We start from the raw sequence: 18,078 nt of genomic DNA, 5'->3' as shown, positions 1-18,078 counted from the left end.
CCGAGATGAAAAAAAAGAAAAAGGAATTCCGAAATTTGGAAATGGCGGGAAAATTTTTTCACAAAGGGAAATTATATGTTATAAAAATAGTTGAAGAGATGAGCTGCCTACTGCTCACCTTGCCGTTTCCAAAAAAGAGTTAGAACCGACAAATTCATCCAAAGAAAATAATGAGCAAGACAGCCGTGAAAGATTCTGCTACAGAAAAAACCAAGCTAAGTGAAAGCGAACAGCACTACTTCAATTCGTACGATCACTATGGTATTCACGAAGAGATGCTTCAAGATACTGTTCGTACCTTATCTTACAGAAACGCAATTATCCAAAATAAGGATCTTTTTAAGGACAAGATTGTTTTAGACGTCGGTTGCGGTACCGGTATTTTATCCATGTTTGCCGCTAAACACGGTGCGAAGCATGTTATCGGTGTTGATATGTCAAGCATTATTGAGATGGCGAAGGAATTGGTAGAGTTGAACGGATTCAGCGACAAGATCACCTTGCTAAGAGGCAAGTTGGAGGACGTTCATTTACCCTTTCCTAAAGTTGACATCATAATTTCTGAATGGATGGGTTACTTTCTACTATACGAGTCCATGATGGACACCGTTCTTTACGCTAGAGACCACTATTTGGTAGAAGGCGGTCTGATCTTTCCCGACAAGTGCTCCATTCATTTGGCCGGTTTGGAAGACTCTCAGTATAAAGACGAGAAGTTGAACTACTGGCAAGACGTTTACGGGTTTGATTATTCGCCATTTGTTCCGTTGGTCTTACACGAGCCCATCGTCGACACCGTGGAAAGAAACAATGTCAACACCACCTCAGACAAATTGATCGAATTTGATTTAAATACAGTAAAAATATCAGATCTAGCGTTTAAGAGTAACTTTAAATTGACGGCCAAGAGACAAGATATGATTAATGGTATAGTCACCTGGTTCGACATTGTTTTCCCTGCACCAAAGGGTAAGAGACCTGTTGAGTTCTCCACTGGTCCTCATGCTCCATACACTCACTGGAAGCAAACAATATTTTATTTCCCTGATGATCTAGATGCTGAAACTGGTGACACCATTGAAGGTGAATTGGTTTGCTCTCCAAACGAGAAGAATAACAGAGATCTAAATATCAAAATTTCTTACAAGTTCGAATCGAATGGCATCGACGGTAATTCAAGAAGCAGAAAAAACGAAGGTTCTTATTTAATGCATTAAGACTTTTGTTTGCTGGAGAAAGAAAAAAATTTGAAAAGCAAATAAACAAACTTGTTCATATTATTGACGCGAATATGTGTACTTTGTTACCCTTTTTTGTTGGTCGTGTACCAAAATTAGTTTAGATATATGACTTTGCATGTCCTTGTACTATAGTTTTTAAAAGAAAAAATCTACTTATCTATCCTTCATTAGGATGCTATTTTTCACCTTGTTATCATGAATATTAGTTAAAGAAGCAACAGCAACAACCCAATTCTGAATCATCCATCAATTTCCAACCTATGTCGGCAAACTTTTTCAATATCTTTTTGTTTTCTTCCTCCGATGGCGCAACGTTTGAGGCGTTACTAGCTGCACATTTTCCGGAATACATGCTCTTCATTACCGATTCGTAGCATCCGGTACTACTTGTAGCACTTACATAGTAACGCTTAGCACGGTCATGTGCATTCTTCCTAAAAGGTTCTAGGGTATTAAATAGTGCGGTTATTTGCACCAATTCGTTCAGCGCAGTTGACAACGTCATAATTCTGTCATTTATTCCCTTGGCCATATTTCCATTACGGATGTATAAACTTATTAATGTGGTAGGTATGGGTCCTATCAAACTAATGATATTATAGCATTCTTCCACCATTGGCAGCATGAAAATAGAAACAGTTCCCATCAAGTCTTTGGTTGTGCAACGTGTATTTTCTTCACTGGCAAGATTTGACGTAATACTTTGTGTTGGCGACATTAATTCTTCTTCACTGTCCTGAGCAAAATAGGCGTTCGGAAGGGGCTTTGAATCCAAATCAACAGAGTTTTCTGCGTTCATATTAGTAATTGAATCTAATATGCCTGATACCAGAGTGATCATTGAGCAGACTAGCTCTCCGATATTTTTCATTTCAGCATCCGAATTGCAGCAATTTTCTAGAATATGGTCATTTTTCTGTTCAATATTTAGTAATTTTCTGATTAAAATTTCCTTTTTCTTCAAAAGGGTCTCAAATTTGCCAGCTATATTATCATGTTCCCCTTTTTCAACAGCGAACTCTCCGTAATCCGTTTGATTTGTGAACAGCAAGTGGTGAGGTACATTTACTTGCAATGATTTTCTGTTAAGGACAAAATATGTTATAAATTCACCAAGTTTAAGGTTTCGTAGAATGTTATCCAAAGCTACGGGAGCTTTTTCGACGACTTGGTTATGACCTGTTTTATCGCTAAAATATGTTTCAATGGCGCTACCAAAATTTAGATTAATTAATTTTGGTTGACCTAGCCGAAAGCTTTGTAGCGTATCCAGAATGTTTAAAAGGATGTACAACCTTTTGAACAACACAGCATAATCCAGTATCTCGTCACCACTTTCCTCGTTTGAATTTAATAATAGCATTGGGGACGTATTTTGAAAAGGTAGAAATAACTTATGAGCTTGAAATTCGTTAAAAACCCCAACAGAGGGGCCTAGCAAAAGCGAGCTTTCCTCACCGGCCAATATTAAGATAAAATTTAACACTATTATTGTCGAAAAGTAAATGAACTTTATTCTTGAAGGAATAACACTGGAATTTTGTTTTAATACGGGTTTTATAGTTATTAAACTTTGGAAGCAGTCGGCTATACATTTGTTGAAATTCTGAATGTAATACAGACCTTTTTGAAAATCGCATAAACTGTCACGAGACCATGATTTTGTTGATTTCGATGACCTTCTTTGTTTTATTTTGCAAAATACCAATACCTCTAGCGCGGTTTTAAAACACTGGATAATTTCATTGTTAATTTGTCTGATCTCATCAATCACGTTTGGCTTTTCAGGATCAAGCATGTCAGTAAATTTACTTTTGTTAATTGGTATTACAGGAAAATTAATATGGAAAAAGTTATAGTAGATGCCTAAAACCTTGTAGAACGAGGTTGCATCAAACTGTCTGTAGGTTCCAAGCATAAGTGGTTTAGCACTGGCTTCCTGATTCAAGGAAACATTTTTTTCAGTGCTAGGATGAGAAGGATTCGACGATCGATATACAGGCTTCCAAGTCGAATTTTTGTCCCATTTGTCACTTCTACCATCTGTGCCTAATTTTTTGTTCGGAAATCCCGCAGTTAACGAGTTTAATCGTTCCTTTTCAATGGAACGTACACTATTGGGAGTAAGCATGCATTGGTTTTTACCTTGCGTATTACCTTCTGAAGTTGTAGCCTCACTTGTATAGGAAAGGCTGCTTAGCCTGGATCTCCCAGAGATAAAAGGGTTAATGTACGGGCTAGCGCGCTGTTCTTGAATTGGAAGAGATTGTGAACCCTGACGACGAACGTTAGATGAACATGCGCCCATTTCCTCCACGGGCGTTATCATTCCTTTCGCTACAATATCCTTCCCCTCTTGCCTGACATTTAAGTTTTCATCTAAGCGATAGTTTCCCCCAAATTCGGTAGATATCGATGAATCGCTGCCTAATATTGCCAGAGAGCTCCTACGCTTGATGTCATCGTACGGCACCTTTACAAATTGTTGCGATTGAGCAGTTATCGAGGGAACAAATAGACTGCTTATGGAAGGAAAAGAGGAATTCCTGGCGAGTGATGGTAAGTAGTTATTTCCCGAGTTCATTGGGTATGAATGTGTTCTTGGTCGGTATTGAAGAGGATCATTATCCGAGCTGAATTTTTCAATGGATACTACACTGCCCCTTTTTTTTGCAGGACCACGTTTCAATGGAACTCTAATAAATTGACACTTTTCACCGACTTCTAAGCACCCTTGACATACGCCGGTATGTTTATCAAACCTGCACTTGATTCTTTTCCTTCTACATTGGTCACAAGCGTGAGAGGCTTTCTTCCTTTGCTTCGTGCCCTTTTCACTTCCTCTTTCACAATTCCTCGAAGAAACTGACTGATTTACTTCGCCCATTGACGCTGAATTGCGTTTGCGTTCGTGAGGGTCGCGAATAGGTGTACCATATAAATTAGGAACATGGTGTGACATTTTTGAAAGATTATTCTATTGTTATGTATTTCTACGTAGCGGGCTACAGCTACGAAAGGTTCCAAAGCTATAAAGCAGAATCTTAATCTTATAGAGACAAATTTTGCTAGCGTGACTCTTTATTACTCCAGTCGTGCTTGTTGCAAAAACACATACAGATACTGGCATGGAGTGTTGTTTAACCAATGATTTTCACTGTAGTTTAAGTTAACGGACTGCTCGAAACCGAGTTTCGTAGCCGCGTCAAAAAGATAAAATTGAGCGGAACCGGGGTAATTACTAGCGTGGGGGAGCAGCACCTGCATACTACCAATTGGTTGAGAAGTATCAAAGGGGTATATTCCTTTGTCTACACGAAGTAGTTCCAGGCACAAATCTCCTTTCTCCCTCAGTAGGTTGCTCAATGTGATACGTATGATTACCATTGCCTTCCTGAAGTAACAAACGCTGAAGAAATCTTGTATGTAACCTTCGGTCTGGACTCAATGCGGGGAAAACTGTAAATGTTCCTATAAGAGCATATCGTAAAACTGATCGAACATCAACATATATACATTAAACATAACGAACAAATATCCAAAAAAAAGAATAATTTTAAGTTCAAGAGGCAGTCGTTACCGCTTTAAAGGTATTAAAGGCTTATGTATGTATATAAAAAATAAAAGAATATTTTTAATGTACTAATAAGTTTAATCGTGTTTCAAAGTTTCGGTGAAAACAGCAGCTGGCTTGGTACCAGTCTTTTCAGCCTTCTTGGAACCTAGCTTTTCAGCAGCAAAGACCTTGGCGTAAGGGTTCAATCTCAACAAGACTTGCTTGTTCTTCAATGGGTTCTTCTTCAAAACGTGAGTACGCTTTTGAGTAGCTTGGCCAGCTGGTCTGATAGCAGATTGGATTTCGGAAGAGTTGATAATTCTGGTGACATCAGAAGTGGAGATGATATGGGATGGCAAAGTGTAGCCGACCTTGGAGGAGGCAACGGTTTCGGAACCCCAGACTTGGTCCAACTTGGTGAAAGCAGCTTCGGTCCAGATAACGAATCTACCCAAGTGAGCACCTGGAGCCAATTGCAACAAGTTCAAAGAAGCAACGTTGGCAGTTTCAACACCTGGAACGTTTCTCAAGGCCTTGACGATACCGTTGTCTTCAGCGTAGACAACTAATGGACCTCTTCTTTGAGTCCATCTTCTGTTTCTGTACTTACCCTTACCGGCTCTCAATTTCTTGGACTTCAAGACCTTCAACAAGTCGGAGTGAGCACCAACAGCCTTCAAAGCAGCAACAGCTTCCTTGGTCTTTTGAATAGATTCCAAGTCAGTGGAGACAACCAATGGGATTTCTGGAATCTTTTCGACTCTGTGACCTCTGGCCAAGACCAAAGAGGCAACAGCAGTAGCAGCAATAGCAGAAGCAGTGGCGTAACGCTTTTCGTTGTGGTTAACCTTAACGTTCCACTTTCTCCAGGTCTTAGTTGGAGCAAACATACGACCACCACGACACATGTTACCGAAGGCACCTTGACCGGATCTACCGGTACCACCACCACCAACTCTTGGAATACGAGCGACGGCACGACCGGTACCCCAGGATTCAGCGGAGGTTTGGTGACCAGCCTTTTCAGAAACAGCGTAAGCTTGTCTCTTGTTCTTGTTCACAGAGGTGAAAACAGTGTGGACAATGTCTGGACGGATAGGAGCGGAGAAGACAGCTGGCAATGGCAAGGCATTGGCAGTAGCTTCACCAGTCAAAGAGTGAACAGTAACTTGTGGACGGGACATTTCGATGATTGTTCTTGGGATATTGCTAAATTACAAGAAAAGTGATGAAAAGTACAAGTTGCGAGGCTAAAAGAAATGTGATGGAGATACCATTCGTTTATATAAATTTTTTTTTTTTTTTTTTTTTTTTTTCAGATTGAAAAAAAATTTTTCACTTCTCACTGTGCGTCGTGTGACGTGATATTAATATAGTAAAAGTGCATATTCAATATTATTTAGGATAGTCTCTTGAGACATCTATCTAAGATATTATGCTCCGATTGTACAAGTGTTCGAGCATTTTGGAGCATGCTTTTAGTAGCACTTGTTATCTTTGACGAGTTGTCGCCTTTTATGCAAGGTAGTTGCTTTTCCTTAAGTAAGTTGGAAAGCAGTTTCTTGGAATGGGGATTGTCTTTTTTGGCCAGGAAGGGCAGCTTTTCTTCGTTAACTATAGAATCACTGATGTGAGGAGTGGCCTTTTTGGAAAACAATGATTCCCATTGAACGGCCGTTAAAGTCAAAAGGTTAGCTAAGGCCCACGTTGAGGGTGAAGGCTCGCCACTTGAGTCTATGTAAAGCTGGGAAAGCCATGATTCCAAGCTATCATCACCCTCTTCCTCTTCCTCTTCCTCTTCGCTCTCTATATCGTCAGACAGATTGTCTGATTTTGCTTGACCGTCTTCGTCTTCTTCATCTTCTTGGCGCATTTGAGCATACCATGCTGAAAACAAGCCATGACCGACTTGGCTCCACCACTTGACTTTTTCTTGATATTTTTCTTCTTTCTTTAAGATTTTCATAAAATCAGGTCCTAAATGAACAATATCATACTGATTCTCAGGTACGGTGAAACCATATCTGGCCAACAAAAAGACGTTTGAGAGCTCACCATAGGAATTAAATATTTCTTGGCCTTGTGCGACGTCATTCTTTAACACTAAATCGACACATTCGTCAGGGTTTTCAATACCGCCATCATCATCCTCGATGTTTGCCGTAACATTAGAGTATTCTTTCTCTAAATCATTTTCTAAACTTTTGATTAAGTCTTCATCGATGACACGAGTCTCCATACTTGCGACTTTGGGCATATTTTTGTCTAGATTTTCTGCTTCCAAGTATTCCTCTGCTATGAGATGTTTACACATGTCTGGTTCACCACATTTATCGCACACATCATATAGCGATACAAACTTTAAATCCGGGTCGGAAACATGATGATTGAACAGGTCTGCGATGGGCACCAAAGCTGTCTCATGGTACGCGTCAATTTCAAATCCTCTTGATGATAAAGTATATGCCACCGATATAAACTTTTCTAATTTCAAATTGTAATCTTCTTCATGATTCTCCTCACTAACGTCTAGGAAGCCTTTTGGAATTTCCAACCCAAACTCGTCGTTCCATTTGTGTGCCAAATCCACAGCAATTTCAAATCCTTCCATGATTTCTTCTTCTGGTGCCAACGAATCGAATAAGGTATCGAAACTGGTTCCTTTTAAAAGTCGCTTAGCATCCGCATGCCAAAAGCTTGGCGGCAGGTTTAAGTGCCCTTCGTCATCACGAATTCGGATAGTTCGCAGAAATGGGTACCAATGACTAGAATTTCTGAAAACTGTAGTTTCGTAAATGAATGCGATGTTTAGAGCTAACATTCCATCGATGCTACTGTCACATAACAAATTGGCAATGGAGCTGTTAGATGCAGAAAAAATCGAGGATTTGTTCAACGTCAATATTGACTCACCTTCTGCAATATCAGTCTTTGCAAAGACACCCAATCCACCGAGAGGCGATTCTCTTATATCACATTTGGAATCTTCAAACCTGCCATTGCAATTAGCAACAAACTTCAGAATCCGATGAACATCGTCCTTAAAAGTTACGGACATCTCACTCTTTCAAATTTATTTTTTAATTGCTATTATATATGGCAACAAATCTTTCTTATTGTATCTGCCACCTCATCTCAGCTGCCTTCATCGAGTATACTTCATTTGATTTTCTGATATTTATTGCTCGTTTTTCGCTATTTTGATGCAGTACATCTCAGAATTCAACGGAGAACGTGGATATATTAGGCACAAAGAATCATAAACAAACGCCCATGTAAATAACTATCAATACACTACTTTCTAAACCAATCTGCAGGAGCTCCACCTTGATCGCTTTGGCTTATTCCAGGCGTTTTCAGGCACTGTATATTGGTACTATATCGCTATGTATTTGACAGTCATTATCAACGGATACCCTTCTTGAAAATTTTTCAGATGGGATGACATGTGAAAAGTGTAACAATCGAGAACTGTAAACAGCATGGGGGAGCATTCATCAATATTGTTATTTAGTGTAAGCCAGATTGTGAAGACGCACTTCTTGCCAAGTATCTTCCCAAACAGCGAACCTGTCATACTTAACTGTTCCACTTCCATATACCTAAAATGTCTGACAACCCTGAGATGAAACCACATGGTACGAGCAAGGAGATTGTGGAGTCGGTTACTGACGCCACCTCAAAGGCGATTGATAAATTGCAAGAAGAACTCCACAAGGACGCCAGCGAATCCGTCACGCCGGTGACCAAGGAAAGCACTGCTGCTACAAAGGAAAGCAGGAAATACAACTTTTTCATTAGAACAGTTTGGACGTTTGTTATGATCAGTGGTTTCTTCATCACCTTAGCATCGGGTCATGCATGGTGTATAGTGCTGATTTTGGGCTGCCAAATTGCTACTTTTAAAGAGTGTATTGCCGTAACAAGTGCATCTGGTCGCGAAAAGAATTTGCCATTGACAAAGACGTTGAACTGGTACCTTCTCTTCACCACTATCTATTACTTAGATGGGAAATCACTCTTCAAGTTTTTCCAAGCTACTTTTTACGAGTATCCTGTATTGAACTTTATCGTAACAAATCATAAGTTTATCTGCTATTGTCTCTATCTTATGGGATTTGTTCTGTTCGTTTGTAGTTTAAGAAAGGGATTTTTGAAATTCCAGTTCGGATCATTGTGCGTTACTCATATGGTTCTTCTTCTGGTAGTATTTCAGGCTCATTTGATCATCAAAAACGTGCTCAATGGGCTATTCTGGTTCTTATTACCATGCGGGTTGGTAATTGTTAATGATATCTTCGCCTACCTGTGCGGCATTACATTCGGTAAGACTAAACTAATAGAAATCTCGCCCAAGAAAACTTTAGAAGGTTTCCTTGGTGCCTGGTTTTTCACTGCTCTAGCTAGTATTATATTAACAAGGATTCTGAGCCCTTATACTTACTTGACGTGCCCTGTTGAAGATCTCCATACCAATTTTTTCTCTAATTTGACATGTGAACTAAACCCAGTTTTCCTTCCACAAGTTTACAGACTTCCACCCATCTTTTTCGATAAAGTTCAAATCAATTCAATTACAGTAAAACCAATTTATTTCCATGCTTTAAACTTAGCTACCTTTGCATCATTATTTGCGCCATTTGGAGGCTTTTTCGCATCTGGTCTAAAGAGAACTTTTAAAGTTAAAGACTTTGGCCACTCCATCCCAGGCCATGGTGGTATCACAGACAGGGTTGATTGCCAATTCATAATGGGTTCTTTTGCCAATTTGTACTATGAAACATTCATCAGCGAACACAGAATAACAGTAGATACAGTTTTATCCACTATTTTAATGAACCTGAACGACAAGCAGATTATAGAATTGATTGATATCTTGATTAGATTCCTATCTAAAAAAGGTATAATATCAGCGAAGAATTTTGAAAAGTTGGCTGACATCTTTAATGTGACCAAGAAATCATTGACCAATCACTCTTGAATATAAAAAAGACCATATAAAAGTATATATGAGTGTATGAATAGTTTTTTTTTTTCAAACTTATGCACGCTATACTACTCTTTCCCTATTTAGTTTATGTAAATTATAAAATATGATATCAATTCTTTAACAAAATTTCTCGCTCGTTTTTATACTTATGACTATATGTAGGAAAATAAACGTGTTGCTCTGTCATGTTACTTCTAAAATATTGAGAGGAGAAAAAAAAAAAAAAAAAAAAAATTATAAACAAATGAAAAAAGGACGTACTGACTAATAGTAAGTAGATCTTTTACCTGGAAGGTGCCCTATGATAAGATTTTTCATCAACCAATCTAGCTGAGCATACTGTTGGCAGTAATTAGGATGATTTTCTCACTAGATGAAGAACTTCATCGTGTGTCACTAGATGATAAAAAGAATGACATTAAAGTAGATTATTCCTCGGCAATATACAATGATATCAATCATGAACAAGGCAGCTCCATCACATATGAGGAGAGTATAAATCACCTCTCGGTTCATTCAAATGCGATTCCGCTAAATGGCATGAGTCCTGCACATAGGATGAGAAGAAGGTCCTCAGCTTATTCCAAATTCCCTATTCTCACTCCACCAAATACGAGAAGATTTTCTATTACAGGTTCGGACGCAATGCGAACTAATACGAATAGACTATCCATAACACCTCAGGACATTATTTCCTCTAATATTGGAGAAAATGAATTATCAAGGAACCTGCACGATTTTAAGCCCGTGAGAGTCCTAGGCCAAGGTGCCTACGGTAAAGTTCTTCTTGTTAAGGACGTCAATACATCCAAGCTGTATGCTATGAAGCAATTACGGAAAGCAGAAATTTTAATTTCTCAAACAGCCACAGATTCCAAGAGAGAAGACGAAGATAAAAATGATGGTAATAACAACGATAATGACGATGGATTATCAAAGAGGCTTGAGAGAACATTTGCCGAACGGTCTATTCTATCTGAAATAGAACATCCAAACATTGTCAAGTTATTTTATTCTTTTCACGATAACTCAAAGTTATATTTACTGCTACAATATATCCCTGGCGGTGAACTATTTTACCACTTGAAGGAACACGGGACCCTAGATGAGACGACAGTTTCGTTTTACGCGGCAGAAATCAGCTGTGCCTTGAGATTTTTGCATACGAAAGGTGTTGTCTATAGAGATTTAAAACCTGAAAACTGTTTATTGAATCAACGTGGACATTTAGTATTGACAGATTTTGGTCTGAGTAAAAAAAGTGCTAATGATTCCGCGGTTGATGAGGAGGATCCAGAGAACGTCAATGCCCTATACTCGATTATCGGTACGCCTGAATACTGTGCGCCTGAAATATTATTAGGTAAAGCTTACAGTCAGAATTGTGATTGGTATTCTTTGGGATGTCTGTTGTATGACATGTTAGTAGGTAAGCCTCCATATACTGGTAGCAATCATAAGGTGATCATTAATAAGATTCAACAAAACAAGCAAGGCCCCAAAATTCCATTTTATCTGAGCGAGGGAATGAAAGATATATTAAACGCGCTGTTGAAGAAGGAAACTGCCAAAAGGTGGAATGTTGACAAATACTGGGCCAAAACCGGGGCTAATAATAAGCCTACTAAGTCTAAGAAGAAGAAATCAGGGGCTGCAAGAACTAGTCTTTTCACTGAACATTTTATCTTTAGAAAAATAGACTGGAAGTTATTAGAATCTGGACAATTGCAAAAAACCACTCTAGGCCCAATTGTTCCAGTTATTACGGATTTGGAACTAGCGGAAAATTTTGACACAGAATTTACTTCTATGTCATATGAGGAAACCTATACGGATAGCAAGCCGATTAATATCAATTCGGTGAGCAAGTCCCCGGATATGTTCAAGGGATTTAGTTATAAAGCAAGTGGTAGCTATTTGGAGAAGTACTTTTGAATTAAAAGTTAGATAGATTAAGAGAGAAGGCTCGGATCTGCACTGACTTACTTTTTTTTGTTTTTTTGATGTTTAAAGGATCTGTGTCACTGTATATACTTTGTTTTGCTTTAGGGTTACGAAACACATTTTTAATATATAATGTATGTAATAATATTAAAAACAACTGTATGGATAATACTTCTGGACCAATCGGTGATACCATCTTCCTTATTTATGGTATTATTATCATTATTGGACCCCGCCGGTGCTTTTTTTTTTACCTTAAAAGAGTGGTTCTCCTCCAAGGGACGCACGAGTGGTGTACCCAGGGGTTGTTTCCATGGCTAAAGAAATTGGAGATTACAAACGTACATTGTCATTTAAGAAGGTTCATAATCTGCCAATTACATTTGATATAACAAGATGCTTCCCACATTCAAACGTTACATGTCGTCCTCAGCTCATCAGATTCCCAAGCACTTCAAATCGCTCATCTATTCAACTCATGAAGTTGAGGATTGTACCAAGGTTTTGTCAGTGAAAAATTATACGCCTAAACAAGACTTATCTCAATCAATTGTGTTAAAAACTTTGGCCTTTCCCATAAACCCTTCGGATATCAATCAGTTGCAAGGAGTATACCCGTCTCGTCCAGAAAAGACATACGATTACTCCACAGATGAGCCAGCCGCTATCGCCGGTAATGAGGGTGTCTTTGAAGTTGTTTCTTTACCTTCGGGAAGTTCCAAGGGAGATTTGAAATTGGGTGACCGAGTTATCCCATTGCAGGCAAATCAAGGGACTTGGTCCAATTATAGAGTTTTCTCTAGTAGTTCTGATTTAATCAAGGTAAATGATTTGGATCTGTTTTCTGCGGCAACTGTATCTGTTAATGGTTGTACCGGTTTCCAATTAGTATCAGACTATATCGACTGGAACAGTAACGGTAATGAATGGATTATCCAAAATGCCGGTACATCTAGTGTATCAAAAATAGTTACGCAAGTAGCAAAAGCTAAAGGGATCAAAACATTAAGTGTTATACGTGACCGTGATAATTTTGATGAGGTAGCAAAAGTTTTGGAGGATAAGTATGGTGCTACGAAGGTTATTTCCGAATCGCAAAACAACGACAAGACTTTTGCCAAAGAAGTATTGTCCAAGATTTTGGGTGAAAATGCAAGGGTGAGGCTTGCCTTGAATTCTGTTGGAGGTAAATCCAGTGCATCAATAGCACGTAAGTTGGAAAATAATGCTTTGATGCTCACTTATGGAGGAATGTCAAAACAACCTGTAACTTTACCAACATCTCTACACATTTTCAAAGGCTTGACATCCAAAGGGTACTGGGTGACTGAAAAGAACAAAAAAAACCCCCAAAGCAAGATTGACACCATCAGTGATTTTATCAAAATGTATAATTATGGTCACATTATTTCACCAAGAGATGAAATTGAAACTCTTACCTGGAATACTAACACTACTACTGACGAACAGTTACTAGAACTAGTCAAAAAAGGTATAACTGGGAAGGGGAAGAAAAAAATGGTTGTTTTAGAATGGTAAGGGCCTTAGCATTGCTCAGAGTTAGACAACCACCAAAGATAGTATTCCTCTTTATGACATCGAGTATAGTTGCTATATAATATATACCAAGACATTAAAAAATATATGCCAGTGCTATCTTTGTAGGAGCTAATAAAAGGGGACGTCGACCCTTCAATGTATATATCGATCCTTTCACATTAGTCAGGACGAGATAATGAGCATGATGTATAAACAAACGGTAGTTAATACCAACGATAAGTTATACAACTACTGTACAATAAAAAAACATCACAATAGCAATACAGGAGTCCTATTCGCTACTTCAACTTGACAAGATCTACTAGATATAGAAATATCTAGCTTAATCAACAATTTTCCTCACTGATTGCTTCCTCCGAATGCCATTATTGGCTTTCTTGGTTCTTAAGCATGATATTACGTATAAATAGCCATTATATCAATTAGAACAAAAGATTACGTAAATGCAATTTTTCCTGAGAATGGCGTTCGAAGAAGGGCGCGTAACTCGTAGAAACCTAAGAATTCTCGTAGAGCGAAGTCTTCGGTAGGAAACGTAGTAGATTTGCAGAAGATACGCCTGTTAAACTGAAGAAAACAAATCTGAGTAGTTTCCCTTCTTTGGAGTTGAGCTTTACAACAAGTTCATATTGTTGGTGCCAATTTGCCTTGAGACAACTAAGGCAGAATGCAGTTGTTGCGTGTTACTTAATTCTCCGTATTGAATGACCACGCACAATTCCTAATTTTTTTTTTTTCTCGAAAATTCTTTTTTTTTTCACTGAAAAAATTTTTTCAAGGGCCATCCCAGCGATTTTATGACCCAAAAGGAAGGATGCAGTGAAAGTCAACTTACGTCTTCTCTCTCATACCTTTCGTTGCGAGAAATCGTATTTAGTAGTGTATTCAGTTGATAATTAGTACTAATTTTTTATTGCATTTTGCCTTTTTTAGCTTTTTGTGTTACTTCTAGTATCCGTAAAAACAATCAAATAAATAGCACTGTAAAACATGCCTCCAAAGAAGCAAGTCGAAGAAAAAAAGGTCTTATTGGGTCGTCCAGGTAATAACTTGAAAGCCGGTATTGTCGGTTTGGCCAATGTTGGTAAGTCTACCTTTTTCCAAGCCATCACTAGATGTCCATTGGGTAACCCAGCTAACTATCCATTCGCTACCATTGATCCAGAAGAAGCCCGTGTTATTGTCCCATCTCCAAGATTTGATAAGTTGTGTGAAATCTACAAGAAGACAGCTTCGGAAGTTCCAGCTCATTTGACCGTTTACGATATTGCTGGTTTGACTAAGGGTGCCTCTGCTGGTGAAGGTTTGGGTAATGCTTTCTTGTCTCACATCAGATCAGTCGATTCTATCTACCAAGTCGTTCGTTGTTTCGATGATGCTGAAATTATCCACGTTGAGGGTGACGTTGATCCAGTTCGTGATTTAGAAATTATTAACCAAGAACTAAGATTGAAAGATATTGAATTCGCACAAAAGGCTTTGGAAGGTGCTGAAAAGATTGCCAAAAGAGGTGGTCAATCTTTGGAAGTCAAACAAAAGAAGGAAGAAATGGATTTGATTACGAAAATCATTAAATTGCTAGAGAGTGGTCAAAGAGTTGCTAATCACTCCTGGACTTCAAAAGAAGTTGAAATTATCAACTCCATGTTCTTGTTGACTGCTAAGCCATGTATCTATTTGATTAATTTATCTGAAAGAGATTACATCAGAAAGAAAAACAAGCATCTGCTAAGAATCAAGGAATGGGTAGACAAGTACTCTCCAGGTGACTTGATCATTCCATTCAGTGTTTCTCTAGAAGAAAGACTATCTCATATGTCCCCAGAAGATGCTGAAGAAGAATTGAAGAAACTGCAGACAATATCTGCCTTGCCAAAGATTATCACTACCATGAGACAAAAGTTAGATTTGATTTCCTTTTTCACCTGCGGTCCAGATGAAGTTCGTGAATGGACCATCAGAAGAGGTACTAAAGCTCCACAAGCTGCTGGTGTTATTCATAACGATTTAATGAATACCTTTATTTTGGCTCAAGTTATGAAATGTGAAGATGTCTTCGAATATAAGGACGATTCTGCCATCAAGGCCGCTGGTAAGTTGATGCAAAAGGGTAAAGACTATGTCGTTGAAGACGGTGATATCATTTACTTCAGAGCTGGTGCTGGTAAGAATTGATTTCGTGCACTAAAGTTGACTTTTCTTTATTTGGTTTAGTTCCCTACTATATATCATCATAGAAATTTTCAACATGATTTTCTTGAAAGAGAAACGAAAGGAAAAAAGCAATCTCGCGAGTGGATGGCATCGGATTTTATGTATGTGTGTATGTATGTTTATTATTCCCGCATGTTTACGCCCTTAAGCCCAATTAATAATTTGAACTGACAAGCATAATCATTTGACTTTCATTTTTTTTACTATTTTTTTCTATTTACAATGTAACTGTTAAATTGAACGACCCATAAGTTCGGTATCCTAGCTGTGTCTTTTTCTTTTTTTTTTTGCTCAATTGAAGATAAAAGAGTACCATTTTTTTGACCTACGCTCCCGTTCTTCCTTTGGCACATACGCCTGAATTTGTTCACGAATCTTTTCGAGACCAGATTGCTCATCGTAGTTTCTTCCCAACGCATCGATAAACTGTCCTTCAGGGTCGATCAAATAGAAAAATATCGAATGGTCCACTAAGTAATCCTGGTTGGGCTTGACATCACGTGGAGTTGAAAAATATACCTTGTATTTTTTGCATACGCTTTTCACTTGGTCGTACGTACCGGTTAAACCAATGATAGCTGGGTGAAAATCGCTTAAGTACTCTTTCAAGACATCCGGTGTATCTCTTGCAGGATCACATGAGATAAACAATGGCTGTATCTTTATATGGTCTTTATCATCTAATTCAGAAATCCAATACGTTAATCTGTCAAGCTCTTCTGGACAAATGTCGGGGCAATGACTGAATCCAAAGTATAAAATGGAAAACTTACCCTTCAAATTCTCCTCAGTGAAAGGCTTACCATTAAAATCTGTTAAATTGAAAGGACCGCCAAGTGCTACTGAACCGTAAGCTCTGTTAGCATCTGCTTCCTTTTCAGTTTCTAGCAAGCGTCTTTTTCTTGATAAATAGGCATACGTCCCACCACTTAGCAACAATAGAGCAATGGTGGCCTTCCATCTGGAAAATTGAAAAAACCTGGTTCTAATAGGCTCTGGTTCATTGATTTCATCACCTAGTTGTAGCCTATCTAGTGGTTGTCTTGCACTTGGGCTTTCCTTGTTATCACTCCTCAAACAACATCCCGTTGAAAACCCTCTTCGATATGCGCCTCCATTATAAAAGAGTCCTTTTATTGAGACGTTCGCTTGTCTGAATAGGGAACGACAAGCATATTTTCTTGAACTATTCAACATTTTACTCTCGCTTCCCAAATTCCCCTTTCTATGGTGATATTATAAAAGATCCTGTAAGCTGCTGTTTTACGAAGGTATTGTAGACGATCCGTAGCCCTCTTTAGCAATTGTTTGACTACTATCGATGGGACTTCTCGAAATTCATACTTTGTTAGGTTTTCTTTTTTATCCCTAAAAAGAGCGAAAGGATCAAGCAGAAAATTAAAACAATAGGCTACATCATCGAAGTTTCAAAGACCGGCATATCCGTCCATTTTTGAAAACACCCCACCCAAAATTGTAACTATCGACAGATTCTATGATAGCTACCCCGGGATGAAGGGCAGTCTTCTATAACTTGGGGCGGCAAGCAAACCAACCGTCATAGTTAATAAACCACACGTTGGTTATTTAGATTTCTCGTCCTGCTTTTCTGTCGCCAATAGGGCAACCTTAGAAAAGGTTTGAGGATAGTGACTACATGCAATCAAGGTAAAAGCGTTATCGAATAAGTAACAAGCATTCCGTGCTAAATTGACGAGAATTGGCAAGATGCGTCAGCACTATTTGGAGCAAACACACCAACTGGATGTCTTAAAAGTCAATTCAACGACCAATTTATGTAACCAGCGTGACTAGGGCAACGAATTTACGTCTTTTTTCTAAACTGCATATGCTATGAAATTAAAGATATACTGCCTCTATAAAAACATTTATATTTTCCCTCCTTTGCAATGGAAATGAAAACGGCGGTAAAAAAATTCGTGAGAATAAAGAGACGAGTACAAAAGTTCAATTAAAAACGCCAGGAACTGTTCTTTATCTTATTCTCTCCGTACGCTGTGTCACAAAGCTCTTGTATTGTGTCTCGCTTTCTTTTTCCAGATCTATGAAACCAGAATCACACCGCAGCAGCGACGGCTGTACCGTATTTAAGAGAATCCGCATGGGAAAAGATTACAAATTACCCTAGACAAATTTATAGAAGCGGTGCTTGTGAGATTTACTCACATTCTAGGATTCGAGAACTAAGCATTGTAGTTCTTATTTACATCCTTGAACAAATACCTGCCTATCTCCGCACGTACTACGTAGCCACAAATGTATATATAATCGTGCGTTGTATTTGCGCCCTCACCCACATATTTGACATGTGCATGAGACTGGATATTTCTTGAAGCATATTCAATAGCGTCGATGGACAGTTAGCCCGCAGTTGTATTGCATTCAGCACCTGCATAGGTGACCCTCTTTGGCTGCCTATTTGGATAAAACGCGTTATTGGCGCTGGCGCAGACCTCGAAAAAAAAAATCAAAAATGAAAATAAGAGCATAAAAATAGAAATCAAAAATATTCTTTCCTGTGTTTCAGATTTACATTCAGTACCAACATTTCG

General features: G+C 38.5%; 11 protein-coding genes across 11 annotated transcripts; 6 read left to right on the top strand and 5 right to left on the bottom strand.

Annotated features, from left to right (window-relative positions):
* Positions 1 to 170: 170 nt before the first annotated feature.
* On the top strand, positions 171 to 1,217 carry HMT1 (protein-arginine omega-N methyltransferase HMT1; the record flags this gene model as incomplete). The annotated part of the gene is made up of 1 exon (NM_001178382.1): positions 171 to 1,217. One exon carries the CDS (start codon positions 171 to 173, stop codon positions 1,215 to 1,217), a length of 1,047 nt encoding a protein of 348 aa, NP_009590.1.
* A 226-nt stretch (positions 1,218 to 1,443) lies between these two features.
* EDS1 (Eds1p) lies at positions 1,444 to 4,203 on the bottom strand (the record flags this gene model as incomplete). The annotated part of the gene is made up of 1 exon (NM_001178381.1): positions 1,444 to 4,203. One exon carries the CDS (start codon positions 4,201 to 4,203, stop codon positions 1,444 to 1,446), a length of 2,760 nt encoding a protein of 919 aa, NP_009589.1.
* Positions 4,204 to 4,325: 122 nt separating this feature from the next.
* On the bottom strand, positions 4,326 to 4,628 carry YBR032W (uncharacterized protein; the record flags this gene model as incomplete). The annotated part of the gene is made up of 1 exon (NM_001346796.1): positions 4,326 to 4,628. The coding sequence occupies one exon, from the start codon at positions 4,626 to 4,628 to the stop codon at positions 4,326 to 4,328; it is 303 nt and encodes a 100-aa protein (NP_001333725.1).
* A 264-nt stretch (positions 4,629 to 4,892) lies between these two features.
* Positions 4,893 to 5,981, bottom strand: RPL4A (60S ribosomal protein uL4 L4A; the record flags this gene model as incomplete). The annotated part of the gene is made up of 1 exon (NM_001178379.1): positions 4,893 to 5,981. The coding sequence occupies one exon, from the start codon at positions 5,979 to 5,981 to the stop codon at positions 4,893 to 4,895; it is 1,089 nt and encodes a 362-aa protein (NP_009587.1).
* Positions 5,982 to 6,196: 215 nt separating this feature from the next.
* Positions 6,197 to 7,855, bottom strand: RKM3 (protein-lysine N-methyltransferase; the record flags this gene model as incomplete). The annotated part of the gene is made up of 1 exon (NM_001178378.1): positions 6,197 to 7,855. The coding sequence occupies one exon, from the start codon at positions 7,853 to 7,855 to the stop codon at positions 6,197 to 6,199; it is 1,659 nt and encodes a 552-aa protein (NP_009586.1).
* Positions 7,856 to 8,404: 549 nt separating this feature from the next.
* On the top strand, positions 8,405 to 9,778 carry CDS1 (phosphatidate cytidylyltransferase; the record flags this gene model as incomplete). The annotated part of the gene is made up of 1 exon (NM_001178377.1): positions 8,405 to 9,778. One exon carries the CDS (start codon positions 8,405 to 8,407, stop codon positions 9,776 to 9,778), a length of 1,374 nt encoding a protein of 457 aa, NP_009585.1.
* Positions 9,779 to 10,144: 366 nt separating this feature from the next.
* On the top strand, positions 10,145 to 11,722 carry YPK3 (putative protein kinase YPK3; the record flags this gene model as incomplete). Its single annotated transcript, NM_001178376.1, has 1 exon — positions 10,145 to 11,722. One exon carries the CDS (start codon positions 10,145 to 10,147, stop codon positions 11,720 to 11,722), a length of 1,578 nt encoding a protein of 525 aa, NP_009584.1.
* A 68-nt stretch (positions 11,723 to 11,790) lies between these two features.
* On the top strand, positions 11,791 to 12,123 carry YBR027C (uncharacterized protein; the record flags this gene model as incomplete). Its single annotated transcript, NM_001346795.1, has 1 exon — positions 11,791 to 12,123. The coding sequence occupies one exon, from the start codon at positions 11,791 to 11,793 to the stop codon at positions 12,121 to 12,123; it is 333 nt and encodes a 110-aa protein (NP_001333724.1).
* Positions 12,124 to 12,127: 4 nt separating this feature from the next.
* On the top strand, positions 12,128 to 13,270 carry ETR1 (enoyl-[acyl-carrier-protein] reductase; the record flags this gene model as incomplete). Its single annotated transcript, NM_001178374.1, has 1 exon — positions 12,128 to 13,270. The coding sequence occupies one exon, from the start codon at positions 12,128 to 12,130 to the stop codon at positions 13,268 to 13,270; it is 1,143 nt and encodes a 380-aa protein (NP_009582.1).
* Positions 13,271 to 14,281: 1,011 nt separating this feature from the next.
* OLA1 (Obg-like ATPase) lies at positions 14,282 to 15,466 on the top strand (the record flags this gene model as incomplete). The annotated part of the gene is made up of 1 exon (NM_001178373.1): positions 14,282 to 15,466. One exon carries the CDS (start codon positions 14,282 to 14,284, stop codon positions 15,464 to 15,466), a length of 1,185 nt encoding a protein of 394 aa, NP_009581.1.
* A 330-nt stretch (positions 15,467 to 15,796) lies between these two features.
* On the bottom strand, positions 15,797 to 16,702 carry SCO2 (putative thioredoxin peroxidase SCO2; the record flags this gene model as incomplete). Its single annotated transcript, NM_001178372.1, has 1 exon — positions 15,797 to 16,702. The coding sequence occupies one exon, from the start codon at positions 16,700 to 16,702 to the stop codon at positions 15,797 to 15,799; it is 906 nt and encodes a 301-aa protein (NP_009580.1).
* Positions 16,703 to 18,078: the final 1,376 nt, after the last annotated feature.

The sequence above is a fragment of the Saccharomyces cerevisiae genome, chromosome II (genome assembly GCF_000146045.2).
Source record: "Saccharomyces cerevisiae S288C chromosome II, complete sequence".
Lineage (NCBI taxonomy): Eukaryota > Fungi > Ascomycota > Saccharomycetes > Saccharomycetales > Saccharomycetaceae > Saccharomyces > Saccharomyces cerevisiae.
Note: the sequence above shows the minus strand (reverse complement) of the source record. Positions and strands in the feature narration are given on the sequence as shown.